Consider the following 16852-nt stretch of genomic DNA (forward strand, 5'->3'; position numbering starts at 1 on the left):
CAGAGACCCTTAGGAAGGGTTAGACTCCCGCTCTCTCAAGTCCCAAGTATACAACATCATTCTGTTGATGACTCTCAGACTTTGAAATCTAATAGAGTTTGTTCTGCGGGTTTTAGGAACTGTTTTGGTCCTGTTAACTCTGTTTTCCTTTCAGTTTCTCCTTATGGCAGTGGGAATGTTTACCCTATGACTGTCCCTCCTTTGTATATTGGAAATGCATAACTTGTTCTGAGTTTCACAGGTCCACAGCTAGAGGGGAATTATGCCTTAGAACAAACCATGCCTGTGACTGATTTTGATGGGATCTTGTACTTACCTATTTTTACTGAAATGATTTAAGTTTTTGTGATATTGTGATGGGATGAATGTATTTTGTATTTGGAAAGAATATGTTTTTCTGGGGTCCAGGGGGTGGAATGTGCCTGTTTGAATGTATTATGTCCCCCAGAAAAAGCCATATTCTTTGATGCAATCTTGTGGGGCAGACATACTAGTGCGGATTAAGTTGAAATGTTTGGATTAGGTTGTTTCCATGGAAATGTGCCCCACCCAACCATGGGTGATAACTCTGATTGGATAATTTCCATGGAGGTTTGACCCCACCCGTTCAGCATGGGCCTTGATTAGTTTCCTGGGGCACTATATAAGCTGAGACAGAAGGAGCGAGTCTGCTACAGCCAAGAGGAGCACTTTGAAGAATGCACAGAAGCTGAGAGAGTAGCTGCAGATGAGAGACAGTTTGAAGGTGGCCATTGAAAGCAGATTCTTGCTCTGGAGAAGCTAAGAGAGGACAAACACCCCAGGAGCAACTGAGAGTGACATTTTGAAGAGGAGCTGTGGTCTAGAGAGGAACATCCTGGGAGAAAGCCATTTTGAAACCAGAATTTGGAGCAGACGCCAGCCACGTGTCTTCCCAGCTAACAGAGGTTTTCTGGATGCCATTGGCCATCCTCCAGTGAAGGTACCCGATTGTTGATGCATTGCCTTGGATACTTTATGGCCTTAAGACTGTAACTGTGTAACCAAATAAACCCCCTTTATAAAAGCCAGGCCATTTCTGGTGTTTTGCATCCTGGGAGCATTAGCAAACTAGAACAGGATCCGAGACTGGAGGTGAATTTGGGATGGAATGTCCCAGGCTCTCATTTCTTCAGTGGTTGTCTTTTGACTCTGCTGCCCATCACCATGGGACTGGGAGCTTGGATGAGGAAACTCAACTTTAAAAAATACATGATGAAAAAAACAGGTATCAAATTTTAAATTAAAAGAAAAAAATTACAAATTTCTGGGAAGATGGTGGATTAGGAGAGACAGAGCAAAATTCTCCTCCATGTAAAACACCAGATAAAGGACTAAAAGCGCTCCAGAACAGCAGTTCAAAGGGTCCACCAGCTGGGCAGGGAATTCTATACCCATAGTGAGTGTTTGGTTTGGAATGCTGCTGGGGGAACAGGCAGTTGGAGCTGAATGATGAGCGCAGAGAGAAGCAGGCTTCCACGTGCCAGGCAACCCATTCAGCACTTGGCTCCGGTGATAACCGTATGCAGACCTGCGGCCAAGAGCACCCGTGCCAGGGAATGGCGGTTGAAGCAGGCAGATAAGTGCAGAAGAGGGCAGCTTTCCACGCCCTGTGCAGCCATCTTTGCCATTGGCTGGGGAGATGACCCTTCACAACCCCATGGCTGAGAGCTTCCTTGAGGAAATTCGGGATTCTGTGGGCTTGTGAGGGCATTCACTCTTCTTCCATGGAAGTCCATGGTGTGTGCACAGCCCAGATGCAAGGGCACCACACAGAAGTTCCAGGAGTCATTCCCCAAATCCAAGGGAATTGGGGGTGCATGGCAAACAGGGACTGTGGGGCACTTGAGCTGGAAGGTGAGACAGGCAGCTCTGCAGCCCCAGAGTACTCCACCCACAGCCCTAGAAATGGCCGAGATCACTGTGTCCTGGAGTGGACACCCTGCCAAACTGTGCAGGGCACACTGCCTACTCACAAGGCTGCAGTCCCCAGTAAACACAGAAAATTGGTGTACTGATTTGACTTCCACATAGTTTAGACCCTTACTCAGTGCATATACGAAGTTGGGGGAGAACTGGCTTGAGGGTAAGAGGTGGCTCAAGCATGCCATCTGCTGGTAGATCAGGGAAAGTGCACGCCAAGCTGTAGCTTTGCCAAATTACAAATGTTCAAATAATCCTGAGTATCCTAAAAGAACCCTGTCAAGATAATCAAATGCTAAGAGGCCAAAAATGACAGAAAATTATAAAGCATATGAAGAAACCAGAAGATGTGAATAATTCAAATGTCCAAATTAAAAAGCTAGAGTTGACACAGAACTTGGAGCAATTAAAGAAGTGCATAAAAACATCAGTGTCATGGCTCAGGATATAAAGGACATGAAGAGGACCCTAGAAGAGCATACAGAAGAATTTGCAAGAATAAATAAAAACATAGCGGATCTTATGGAAATAAAAATTACTGTTGATCAAATTAAAAAGATTCTTGAGAAGTATAACAGATTTAAAGAGGTAGAGGAACGAATTGGCGAACTTGAGGAAAGGATGATGGATTGTGAAAGCACAAAAGAACAAATGGTGAAAAACATCAAAAAATTTGAAATAGGTCTCAGGTAAATGAGGGACAATATGAAGCGCACAAATATAAGTATTATTGGTGTTCCAGAAGGTGAAGAGGAAAGTGTTAGGAAGAGTAATCGAAGACGTTGGGGAAAACTTCCCAACCCTCCTAAATGACATATATACGTAAATCAAAGGTGCCCAAAGAACTGCAAATAGAATAAATACAAATAAATCCACTCCGAGACATATTCTCATCAGATTCTCAAATGCTGAAGAGAAGGAGAAATTTCTGAAAGCAGCAAGGGAGAAATAATTCACCACATACAAGGGATACAACATAAGCATAAGTACTTACTACTCAGCGGGCACATTGGAGGCGAGAAATCAGTGGTATGACATATTTGAAATTCTGAAAGAGAAAAATTGCTAGCCAAGAATTCTTTATCCAGCAAAGCTCTCCTTCAAAATTGAGAGAGAGCTTAAAATTTTCACAGACAGACAAATGCTGAGAGAATGTGTTAACAAGAGATAAGAAATACTAAAGGGAGCTCTACCAGCTGAGAAAAAAGTACGGGAGAGAGAGGCCTGGAGAAGGGCACAGAATGAAGAGTATTAGTCAGGGTAACCTAAAGGAAATAAAGTTAGGGAAAAAATAGAGCTGACAAAAACCAAAGGATAAGATGGCTGATTCAAGAATGGCTTTCACAGTAATGACATTGAATGTGAATGGATTAAACTTCCCAGTTAAAAGATATAGATTGACAGAATGGATTTAAAAATATGAAACATCAATATGTTATTACAAGAGACTCATCTTAGACCCAGCAACACAAAGAGTTCGAAAGTGAAAGGATGGAAAAAAATATTCCATGCAAGGTACAGCCAAAAGAAAGCAGGGTTAGCAATACTAATTTCAGGTAAAATAGACTTTAAATGCAAGGATGTCATAGGAGACAAATAAGGATATTATATACTAATAAAAGGGACAATTCACCAAGAAAAAATAACAATCATAAATGTTTATGCACCAAATTGAGGAGCTCCAAAGTATATGAGACAAACATTGGCAAAACTGAAGGAAGCAATAGATGTATTCACAATAATCATGGGAGACTTCAGTCTACCACCCTCTTCTATAGATAGATCTACCACCCAGGAGACCAGTAAGGAAACTGAGAACCTGAATGATGTGACACACGAATTAGACTTAACAAAACAGACATATATAGAGCATTACATCCCAAATTACCAGGATATACATTCTTCTCTAGTGCTCATGGAACTTTCTCCAGGATAGATCATATGCTGGGGCATAAAACAAGCCTCAAGAAATTTAAAGATTGAAATTATTCAAAGCACATTCTCTGACCACAATGGAATGCAGCTAGAAGTCAATAACCATCAAAGATGTAGAACATTTACAAATATCTGGAGATTAAAAAACACACTCTTAAACAATCAGTGGGTCAAAAAAGAAATTGTGAGAGAAATTACTAAAATATCTAGAGATGAATGAAAATGAGAACACAACATTTCAAAACTTATGGGAAGCAGCAAAGGCAGTATTGAGGGGGAAATTTATAGCTCTAAATGCATACAGTAAAAAGGAAGAAAGAGCTAAAATCAAAGAACTAATGGAACAACTGAAGAAGCTAGAAAACGACCAGCAAACTAATCCTAAAGCAAGTTAAAGAAAAGACATAACAAGGACTAAAGCAGAAGTAAATGATATGGAGAATTAAAAAACAATAGAATAAATAAAACCAAAAGATGGTTCTTTGAGAAGATCAACAAGATTGACAAACTCTTAGCTAGACTGACAAAGTCAAAAAAGAGAAGACCCAAATAAACAAAATAATAAATGAGAGGGGTATATTAACTGCAGATCCTGAAGAAATTTAAAAAATCACAAGAGGATACTATGAACATCTGTATGCCAACAAACTAGACAATTTAGAGGAAATGGATAGTTTCTTGGAAACACATGAACAACCTTGACTGAACAGAGAAGAAATAGAAGACCTCAACAAACCAATCACAAGTAGAGAAGTCTAATCAGTCATCAAAAAACTTCCTACAAATAAAAGCCCAGGGCCAGATGGCTTCACAGGGGAATTTTACCACACTTTCCAAAAAGAACTGACACTATTCCTACTCAAATTCTTTCAGAAAACTGAAGAAAATGGAACACTACCTGTTCCAGTTTCTAATGCTGCCATTTTGCAAAACACCAGAAATGGAATGGCTTTTATAAAGGGGGTTGGTTTGTTTACAAAGTTACAGTCTTAAGACCATAAAGTATCCAACGTAAGGCATCAACAACAGGGTACCTTCACTGAAGGATGGCTGATGGTGTCTGAAAACCTCTGTTAGCTGAGAAGGCACATAGCTGGTGTCTGCTTGCTCCCAGATTGAGTTTCAAAATGGCGTTATCCAAAATGTCAGTGTCAGCTTCTAATGGCCATCTTCAAAATGTATCTCTCAGCTGCAGCTCCTCTGAAGTCCCACTTCTGAGCTTTTATAGGGCTCCAGTAAACTAATCAAGGTCCATGCTGAATGGGCAGGGCCATGCCTCCATGGAAATTATCTAATCAGAGTTATCACCTGTAGTTGGATAGGTCACATTTCCATGAAAATAACCTAATACAAAGGTTCCAACTTAATCAGCACTAATATGTCAGCCCCCACAAGATTGCATCAAAGAACATGGCTTTTTCTGGGGGACATAATATATACAAACCGGTACACTACCTAACTCATTTTATGAAGATGACATCATTCTAATACCAAAACCAGATAAAGATGCTACAAGACAGGAAAACTACAGGTCAATCTCCCTAATGAATATAGATGCAAAAATTCTCAACAAAATGCTTGCAAATTGAATCCAAAGTCACATTAAAAAAATTATACACCACGACCAAGTGGGGATCATGCGAGACATGCAAGGGTGGTTCAACATAAAAAACAATCAATGTAATACAACACATAAACTAATCAAAAGGGAAAAATCAAATGATCCTCTCCATAGATGCTGGAAAAACATCAGACAAAATTCAGCACCCTTTTTTGATAAAAACACTTCAAAAGGTAGGAATTGAAGGAAACTTCCTCAATATGAAAAAGGGCATATATGAAAAACCCACAGCTAGCCTAGTACTCAATGGTGAAACGCTGAAATCCTTCCCTTTAAATGCAGGAACGAGACAAGGATCCTGCTGTCACCATCATTATTCAACATTATGCTAGATGTTCTAGCCAGAGCAGTCTGGCAAGACAAAGAAAGAGAAAGCATCCAAATTGGAAAGGAAGAAGTAAAACTGTCATTATTTGCAGGTGATATGATCTTATATTTGGAAAACCCTGAGAAATTGACGACACAGCTACTTGAGCCAATAAACAAATTCAGCAAAGTGGTGGGATACTAGATTAATGCACGTAAGTCAGTAATATTCCTATACACTAGAAATGACCTAACTTAAGAGATACTCACGAAAAAGATTCCATTCACAATAACAACTGAAAAAAATCAAGTATCTAAGAATAAACTTAAACAACGATGTAAAAGGCCTCTACACAGAAAATTACATAACTTTACTAAAAGAAATAAAAGGAAATCTAAAAAGATGGCAAGATATTCCGTGTTCATGGATAGGAAGGCTAAACATCATTAAGACGTTTATCCTACCAGAACTGATCCACAGATTCAATGCAATTCCTATCAAAATTCCAACAACCTACTTTGCTGACTTGGAAAAGCTAGGCATCAAATGTATTTGGAAGGGAAAGGAGCCTCGAATTGCTAAAAACATTCTAAAAATGAAAAATGAAATGGCAGGACTTGCACTTCCTGACTTTGAAGCCTACTATAGAGCCACCATAGTCAAAACAGCATGGTATTGGCACAAAGATAAGCATATTGATCAATGGAATCGAATTGAGAATTTGGAAACAGACCCACAGATCTACAGTCTACTGAATTTTGATAAGGCCCCCAAAACCACTGAACTGGGACATAATAGTCTCTTCAACAAATGGGGCTGGGAGAGCTGGATATCCAAATCCAAAAGAATGAAAGAGAACCCCTACCTCACACTCTATACAAAAATGAGCTCAGTGTGGATCAAAGACCTCAATATGAGAGACAGTACCATAAAACTAGAAGATCATGTAGGGAAACATCTTCAAGACCTAGTATTAGGAGTTGGCTTCTCAGACCTTATACCCAAAGCACAAGCACCTAATGAAAAAATAGATAAATGGGAACTCCTCAAAATCAAAAGCTTCTGTACCTCATAGGAATTTGTCAAAAAGGTGAAGAGGCAGCCAACACAATGAGAGAAAATATTTGGAAACCATGTATCTGATAAGAGACTGATATATTGCATATGTAAGGTAATCCTACAACTCAATGACAGTAGTACAAACAGCCCAATTATAAAATGGACAAAAGATATGAAAAGACATTTCTCTGAAGAGGAAATACAAATGGCTAAAAGACACATGAAAAAATACTCAGCTTCCCTAGGTATTAGGGCGATGCAAATCAAGACCACAATGAAATATCATCTCACGCCAATTAGAATGGCTGCCATTAAACAGGAAACTACAAATGCTGGAGAGGATGTGGAGAAATTGGAACTCTTATTCGTTGCTGGTGGGACTGTATAATTTTGTACGGCCCCTCTGGAAGACATTTGGTGGTTCCTCAGAAAACTAGATATCAAGTTACCCTATGATCCAGCAATTTCACTTCTCAGTATATACCCAGAAGATCTGAAAGCAGTGACATGAACAGATTTGCACACTGATGTTCATAGCGGCATTGTTCACAATTGCCAAGAGATGGAAACAATCTGAATGTCCTTCAACAGATGAGTGGATAAACAAAATGTGGTATATACATATGATGGAATACTATGCAGCAATAAGAAGGACTGAGGAAATAAAACATATGACAACATGGATGAACCTGGAAGACATAATGCTGAGTGAAATACGCCAGACACAAAAGGAGAGATATTGTGTGTTACCACTAATGTGAACTCCATGAAAAATGTAAAATAAGTGTCTTATAATGTAGAATATAGGGGACCTAGAGATAGACAGAAGCTAGTGAAGGGGGAAGTAAGTAAATGCCTCTTTGGATGTGGACAAAGATTGACAAGCAAACTTTATACCTCAACAACCCAAGTCTCTCTAAATGTAGCTAAGACATTGTCAGAAAACTAAGTTTTGATTGATTTTGTTTTAGCATTCAGAAAAGAGTTTGGGTTTGGTTTGGTTTGGTTTGATTGTGGTTTGGAGTGAGGGAGAAGAGGGGATGGTTAGTATAGCCAGTCAGATTCACAGATGTGTGACTTTGCATCACCTTAAGTACCTCACCCAGAGTTGCAGGTAAACAAGGCCAGTCCTGGAAACAGAAGATCAACTAGGAAAACAGAAATTTGGGGGTACCTGTGCTTGGAGAATAGTGTGACTGACCTGCAAAACTGATGAAAAATTTTCTCAGTGTAACTTAAGTCCCACTTTCCACCCACTGCTGGTCTGTAGTCTGACTGGCAAGTGGGATTTGCCAAAAGGCCCTATACAAGTCAGCTTAGGGAAAACTAGAAGTTTTCTTTGCCCAGCGAGTTCCTTGCCTTAATCTTCTGGTTCTTAATTAAAGTTCCAGATGCAAGGAGTGTGTAGTCTGCATAAAATAGGAGTTTCAAACTTCAGTGCATATAAAGCCCACATTTATCATTTACTTCTCCCTTCTCCCCCGCCCCCCGCCATGGATCCCATGTGTGGAAGATTTTGTTTACCCAACAAATTGCATTTAATTACAAACTGTTTTTAGTAGTAGAAGTAAAATATATCTTTAATGCTAGACAGTATATTGTAGACCTTGAACCTTTGATCTGTTGGGTTTCTGGTCAACGTTTCAGGCATATTTAAAGATATGAGGGGGGAAATGGCTGACACAAATCCACAGTGTTCAACTATTAGTGAGATTGAAAAAATTGTATTAATAGGTTATTACATAGATGTATATTTTACCATCTTTTCTAAAATTAATGACAAGCTATATCTTATTCTCATTTTTACATTTTAAGTAAATGCCTCTTTGGATGCAGACTAAGATTGACAAGCAAACTTTATACCTCAACAACCCAAGTCTCTCTAAATGTAGCTGAGACATTGTCAGAAAAGTAAGTTTTAATTGATTTTGTTTTTAGGCACATATTTGACAAATGTAAATCATTTTTAGAACAAAGCTTAAAATATAAATTTCCCGAAAACATTATTCACTCCAGTAGACATTTGGAAGCATTTCATAAATATGCTCAATGCTCTTAAGATGCTAGGGGAAAAAATCCTAAAAATTCCACCCTCTAGCATAAATGTGTTTCAGTGGACTATCTATCTAACCTTACTAAATTCTTTAGGAGGTGCTAAATTAATACCTTCCATTTGCAAAGAATAGGTTTATATAAAATAGAAATTTGAATATTTTCTCAGTTGTAACTGTATTTGAAGTTATAAAATAGATCTTCCAGAGAATACTAGTTATCTGTGTTTCTTAATGGTTAGAGGCATTATTACTATAATTAGCATCATCTTCTCAAATGGTTATTTTTCCACAAAACCTGAGTGCCTGTCTTTGTTAACAAAGACCACACAGAAATTCCCTGCCTCAATGCATGGCTTATTTATTGACAAGCGATTTCAGGTTTAAGGGCTAAAAGGGAAAGTTAGCTCATTTTTATTTCAGCCACTTAATGAAAAAACTGGCCATTTTATATTATAACCATGGCTTAATATTAGGATTGGATTCTCTCCGTAAGTGTGGCATTTAGCCATGGCAGGAAATGATGGCAGGAAATGATTTATAACTTAAGAAGAAAATCTAAGGCTTGTATTCCTTAAATATCACAATGATGTGCTAAAGACATTCATAGACTGTTTATATGCTCTGTCCAAGAATTCTGAAAAGATTCTAAGAATTTTAACACAATGAAAAATGTTATGTAGAAATAGAATTTCAGTCATCAGTAAAAATTGTTTTTAATGATTTTCCATAAAGATACTGCATTTTAGCTATTTTAATTTATTGTTGTTATAGTATGTGTTTATATTAAATATTTTTTTGTGTATGTGTTTATGAACCCATATAAAACATTAAAAAGAATTGTGACCTAGGAAAGTAATTTGTTTTCTCACTGTCTACTTTAACATTTAGGAGGAAAGTCTCTTCAAAGACTGTTGAAAACAAAGTCTCTTTAAAGAATTCTGAAAATAAAGTATATTCAAAGAGTATTGAAAATAAAGATACATTAACAAATCTACATTCTAAGCTCTGGTCATCTTCCCTCTTAAAAGAAAGTCTGGGTAATAGCATTTATTTTATTTAATTGGGTAACTGAGGCTTCTAATTAAGCCTTCTCTGTGATCTTTGGGAAGGCTACAGTGGGTCGTTGGAATCAATCATTTTTCAAATTCATGTACTGACTGATTCTGATATGCAGCCAGTTGTGGGAACCATGGTATACATTACATAAAATAAGGATAAATTATTAAATTCTAGAATGTATTAAATGCCTGTGAAAACATTAATAAATTCCATTCATTCTGTCTGGTATTCCATGGTTTGAATACCAGACACAGGTTTACAAGCTGTGAATACAATAGTTGGCAAAATAAACAAGGTCCTTGCCCTTACGAAGTTTACATTCTAGTGGGATATAGCCACTATTAAAAATAAATAATAAAAAGCAAATAATTACAGGTTGTGATGAGTGCTATTATAACATTTAAGTTAAAGGCACCTGGGGAGAGGACTACTTTAGCTCTAGAGAACCTCTCTGGTGATGTTCAATAAGTGTGTGAAGTCAATGAGCAGTTCCTATGGCATCGCATTGACTCCTAATTCCCTATTATGACCTTCCCCTGATGACATCAGTGTGATGAGTTAGCGAGCTGGCTGGGTACACACTGGAAAACCAGGGTGGTTTTGAGCCGACGGAGACTGTAAATGAAACAGAAGCAGGTAGATGACCTGAGTAGTCCAGCCATCTGACACTTGAAGTATTTGTTATCTTTGGTCAGGGGTAATACTTTTTGTTTTAGAGTCAGGAATTTTACTGATTTTCTGTCTGTGTTTCCTTAACATAGTTTTCTCTCGAACTCTCCTCGATTTCCTCCTTTTCGTCTAACACAAGTATTTCTACATTATTTAAAGTAGCTCGTAGCAACACTCCCACAAACAAGGGCATTTCACAAGACTTCCCAGGCACTCAAAATCCTGCAAGAAAGGGGTAGATATAGTACAAGTTCAGTTTGAAATTCTGAAAGATCTCCATAAAGCCTGAGGATTCAGCAAGCTCACCCAGCAGATCAGTGTTTCCCAAAGAGATGCTTTAAGAAGTACATAGTAAACTGTACTTTATTAGTCCTGTATTTATATTAATGTAGGTAGGAAAAAATATATAGGACATGGTTAAGAATAAGGAACCAATCTGATCCCCAGATCTACCACTTACCTTAGTTGGGCAAAGTTGGGGAGGTTATTCAAACTCTGTCCCTCAGATTCCTCATCTGTAAGTGGGAATAAAAACAGTACCCACCTCGTTGGAGTGTTGAGAGAATTAAATGTGTTAATTTATGTAAAGTGTTCAGAAGAGTGAATAGCATATAGTAAGTTTGCTATTGTTATGATTATTAATAGCTAATATACCCATCCATTTTGTGGGTGATAATATTTAGGATCTGGCAAAATTTTATAAAAAAATAAGTGGATTAACTCTATACAATTTTCTTCTTAGTTGCTAGGGTATTAGAATAGCTAGAAGGAAAGAATTGAAACCCATAGCATCCTTTGAAATTTATTCTACAGCTACTTGTTAAATTGTAATTTGAAAGTTATCACCCGTTTGTATATATGCTGTATTTCACAATAAGGAAATAACTGAAACTGTGGAACTGTAACCCATAACATTCTTTGAAATTTGCTCTCTAATAACTTGTTAAATTGCACTTGGAAATCTATCACTTCTGTGTATATATTTTATATTCTACTATAAGAAAATATTTTTAAAAAGTAAGTGGATTCAAAGAAAAATATTAAGTAAACAGTGTAAGTGATACTTGGATTGGGCAAAATGAATGAAGACAGGAGAAGAATTACTGAAGTTGGAAAATGTTACAATAGATTGTGCCATGGAGATTTTACCTCTTAAATATCTCTAATCCATCTATTCCTCTCTGTCCCTACTATCCTACCACCTTCCACATTAATCATCTCTTACCTAGACTTTTTACAGAGACTTCTGATCTCTCTTATTGCCCTTTTTTTCCCCCTCTCAAATATGCTTTCCACTCTGTTATCCAACTGTTCTTTAGAAATGCAGATTTGGCCATGTTTATTTCCCTAGTTAAAATCTTCATTGGTATCCCAGCCATTCTTAGGATAAAGTCCTAACTCCTGGCTCCTGGCTTACAAGACTCCATTACCTGGCTAGTCCCTACTTACCCCTCTAGTCACATCTGCCACCATTTCAGCCTCAGTCTTGACCCTTAAACAACACCAAAGAGCTTGTAACTCCACATACCCTATTGTTTCTCATTGACTCATGCTGTCCCTTCTCCTTGGAAAAACTTGGTCTACTCAGACTGGGCAGTTCTGACCACTCCCCTGACTGGGATGGGGCTTTCCTTTGTTCTTCCCTTTAACTAGTGCATGTCTCTATCACCATACTTTTGTGCTGTTTTATAATTATCCATTATGATTCTGACTCCCCAGTTAGACTGTGAGTGAGTACCCTGAGGTCACGGCCTGTCCGTTCGTTTTTGAGTTTGTGGAACTCAGCATAGTGCCAGGCACTGAATGGGTAGTCAGTTGTACTTCATCTATGTTTGATCATAGGTACTGTGTCTTGATATTTTAAAAATCATTAAAATTGTTAACTTCTGGTTATATCCAGAAAACTTTACATTTATCTCCTCTGTGTGTATGTGTGTGTATAGAAAGAGAGAACTTTGTTCTCAAGTATTCAAGAATTGACATGACCCACGTAAGAAGAATTATTTATTTCTAAACCTCTATAGTCTTACTCTCCAGGCTCTTTATTTAGTATTTACAGTTTAGAAAATATATTTTTGGAGGTAGATTAGAATTCAGTTATTTTCTCTTAAAATTATTATATTCTTTCCAAATGAATCTACTTCCCATTTATTAATATTTCAAATACCAAACAATGCTAACATCAGCCTAATGTAATTGGTTTGGATTTTTTTTCCTCTTTCACTAGGCAGTTTTGTTACCTTCCTTGGAAACGGAAATCAGATAACTTTACTGCAGTGCTCTTTAGTCATGAAAAAAACTCCAGAGCTTAAAGCTATATGGTAAACATATAGATTTGATACATCATACCTTAGGAGTAACTGTTTTTCATTTCTGAACTTTTTGATGTTTGTTGATGAAATTTTACTGCTTTTGTTTTAGGTCAAGAGGGCAAAGAGGCAATCATTGAAAAGCAGGAGAAAAGTAATCAACATTGCCTTCCGGATACTGGTGATAAGTTGTCTGAATCAACAGATGATGATTGTGAAGATGATACCAATGATGATGATGATGAAAACAGTAATTCTTTTGAGCATACTCGTGCTCCACTAGAGTTAATGGCAGAAGTAAGTTTTACTTGTGCATTATAATTTAAGAAACCAAAAAAATATTGAAAAATCTAGAATTGAGGATTTAAAAAATAGTAAAAAGACCCTTGCACGCATACAGATGCTTGCCTGGCTACTCTTCTTTCTTACCACTTTTGCTAGGTTAGATGTGAAAGAAGATTCTGGAAGTGATATACAGTATTCTGATAAGGTAGAGGCAGGAGTAAAAGAAGTTTTGTCATAAAACTCTTAAAGGTCCTTTACTGAGCACCTTCTATGTACTGGTCACCATGCTAGTTGCTGGTGATATAGAGAAAAATAAAGATATGTCCTTGCCCTTCAGAACTGTCAGGCACATATATAAATCATTACAATACAATACAATATGCATTCCTGAAAGGATTTACAGAGTTCTCTGAGAATAAGAAGGATTAAAGAATTGTGGTTTGCATCTGTATGTACCCCAGAAAAAACTGTTCTTACATTTAATCTCTTCCTGTGGGTGTGAACCCATTGTAATTGAACCTTTTGCTGAGATTACTTCAGTTAAGGTATGGCTCACATCAGTCAGGATGGGTCTTAATCCTATTACTGAAGTCTTTTACAAGTAGAGTAAAATTCAGACAGAGAGAGAGAAAGAGAAAGCCATAGGAAGCTAGAGGCTGGACATCAACAAAACCCAAAAGAGAAGGGAGAGACCAGGAGAGGTTGCCATGTGCCTCGCCATGTGACAGAGGAGCCAAGGATTGCCGGCAGTCAGCCCCAGAACACCGGTCTTCAGGAAGAAACCATTGCTTTGATGACCCTTGATTTGAACTTTCTTTTAGCTTCAAAACCATGAACAGATAAATTCCAGTCGTTTAACTCAATCCATTTCATGGTATTTGCTTGAGCAGCCTTGGAAACTAAAACAGTGACTTTTAGTTTGCTAAAGCAGCCAGAACACAATATACCAGAAATGGGTTGGCCTTTAACAATGGGGATTTATTAAGTAACAAATTACAATTTTTAAGACTGTGAAAATGTCCCAATTCAGGCATCAACAGGACAATACCTTCTCTGAAGAAAGGCCAATGGCATCTGGGGTTCCCTTCTCACATGGGAAGGCATGTGGCTGGTGTCTGCTGATCCTTCTCTCTGGGGTTTAGCTTCTGGTTTCAGTGACTATCTCCAAATGTCTCTGGGCATTTCTCTTTTAGCTTCTCCGAGCACTCTGAGTTTTATCTGTCTTTTACCCTCTCACAGAGGACTCCACCAGCAAGGAGATTAAGACCCACTTTGAATGGGCTGGGTCACATCTCCATGGAAACAATCTGATCAAAAGGTCCCACCCCCCATAGGTCTGTACCCACAAGAATGGATTAAAAGAACATAGTCTTTTCTGGGGTACATAACAGCTCCAAACCAGCATAGTGACTAATTGGGAAAAGAAGCTGAAGGAACAGATTATAAAGAAACGAATTTTAGAGGAAAGGACATGGGTGAAGTCTTAGAAACTTGAAGAAGGAAGTATAGGAATAAATTGAAATGGCATTCTTGGCATAGAAAACAGCATGTGCAAAGTAATTGAAGCCTGAATTATTGCACTCAAAATTTGTACATACACATCTATTTATAATTCTATGAAAAACAAAACAATGTTACCTTATGTGTTGTGGTATCACATTCTGCCTTAAGTTAATCTACAACTTCCCTTATATTGTAAGAACCTTAAAACAGTACACTTTCATGTCCTCCTTTTCACCCTTTGCATTATGTTATCATGCATTTTACTTGTACATGTGTAATATTTCTCACAATAGTTGGTGTTCTAGTTTGCTAATGCTGCCAAAATACAAAACACCAGAAATGGATTGGCTTTTATGAAGGGGGTTTCTTTGGTTACACAGTTACAGTCTTAAGGCCATAAAGTGTCCAAGGTAACGCATCAACAATTGGGCACCTTCAGTGGAAGATGGCCAATGGCGTCCGGAAAACCTCTGTTAGGTGGGAAGGCACGTGGCTGGTGTCTGCTCCAAAGTTCTGGTTTCAAAATGGCTTTCTCCCAGGACATTCCTCTCTAGGCTTCAGCTTCTCTCCAAAATGCCACTCTCAGTTGCTCTTGGGACGTTTGTCCTCTCTTAGGTTCTCCAGAGCAAAAGTCTGCTTTCAAAAGCCATCTCCAAAATTTCTCTGTAAACTGCAGTTCCTCTCTCAGCTCCTGTGCATTCTTCAAAGTGTCCCTCTTGGCTGTAGCAAGCTTACTCCTTCTGTCTGAGCTTATATAGTGCGCCAGTAATTTAATTCAGACCCACCCAATGGGCAGGCCAATACCTCCATGGAAATTATCCAGCCAAAGGTCTTGTCCACAGTTGATTGAATCACATCTCCATGGAAACACCCAAAGGATTCCAATATATAATCAACACTAATATGTCTGCCCACACAAGATTGCATCAAAGATAATTGCATTTTGGGGTACATAATACATCGAAACCAGGACGTTCCACCCCCTGGACCCAAAAATGACATGATCTTTTCATATAAAAAATACATTCATCCCACAATATTACAGAAACCTAGATCATTTCAGTTAACAATAGTTAAGTACAAGATCCCATCAAAATCAATTACAGGCATGGTCTGTCCAAAAGCATAATTCCCCTCTAACTGTGGATCTGTGAAATTCAGAACAAGTTATGTATTTCCAATATACGAAGGAGGGACAGTCATAGGGTAAACATTCCCACTGCCATAAAGAGAAACTGAAAGGAAAACACGGTTAACAGGACCAAAACAGTTCCTAAAACCCGCAGGACAAACTCCATTAGATTTCAAAATCTAAGAATCATTAACAGAATGATGTTGTATCCTTGGGGCTTGAGAGAGCGGGTGTCTAACACTTCCTAAGGGCCTTTGTGGCAGCGCTTTTCGCTCCAAACGCTGGGGTGAGTTCTCCAACATAGCCACACATCAGGAAGACCACCTTCTCGGCCCCACCCTCAACAAACATTGGGGAAGTACCCGGATTCTCTTCCATCTCTGGAGCACATGCTCAACCCCTTCAGAACAGTGTGGTGACAGCCAGGCTCTCCCCAGTACCCTGGGAATGTGCTCCACCCTCTTTGAGGCCTGAGGCGGCAACACCTTTCCTGAACATCGAGGTGGAAGGCCCACCCTCGACCTCCGGGGCAAACTCACCCTTCCATGCATATGGGCCACTCTGCTCTCCCAGCCTGAGATCTGTTGACTCCAGACCTCAACTTCCATGGTTCGTCTTTGAAAAATTTTTCCTTTCATTTGTTCCTTGTCTGTCTCCTCCATTCCCGACCAGCAGCGGCTCTGTCTGTAAAGAGCTCGCAAAAATTCTGTTGGCTTCTCATGAAGCACACAGGGGTCAAAGCCATCAGAAAATAGGACCTTCCACAAATCCTTTCTGCTTAACTTCTTCTCCAATCTTGGCTTGTACTGAAATGGCGGCTGGGTTCCATGTTTGGTTACATCCTCACATTGGGCTGTAGCTTCTGGGGTTTCACCCCCTGGAAGCCCAGAGTTTTTCAGGCCATCAGTTTCTGGTTTCTTAGAAACCAAGAGTTCATTTCTCAGCTTATCTCTGTCCTCTTGCATTTTACTATAAGCT

At 38.6% G+C, this 16852-nt stretch overlaps 1 protein-coding gene across 4 annotated transcripts in view; it reads left to right on the top strand.

Moving 5' to 3' along the window:
* The window catches only part of ERICH2 (glutamate rich 2), a 64526-nt gene that overhangs the window by 9912 nt on the left and 37762 nt on the right, over positions 1–16852 (top strand). For 2 of the 4 annotated variants that reach the window (XM_037850240.1, XM_037850241.1), the window contains exons 4-6: positions 8679–8774; positions 9806–9954; positions 13067–13251. In XM_037850240.1, the coding sequence (XP_037706168.1) occupies positions 8679–8774; positions 9806–9954; positions 13067–13251 (430 nt within the window). The remainder of the gene's footprint in view (positions 1–8678; positions 8775–9805; positions 9955–13066; positions 13252–16852) is intronic. The other 2 variants (XM_037850242.1, XM_037850243.1) reach the window with 2 other exon arrangements.

This window comes from Choloepus didactylus, chromosome 9 (genome assembly GCF_015220235.1).
Source record: "Choloepus didactylus isolate mChoDid1 chromosome 9, mChoDid1.pri, whole genome shotgun sequence".
NCBI classification, from domain to species: Eukaryota; Metazoa; Chordata; class Mammalia; order Pilosa; family Megalonychidae; genus Choloepus; species Choloepus didactylus.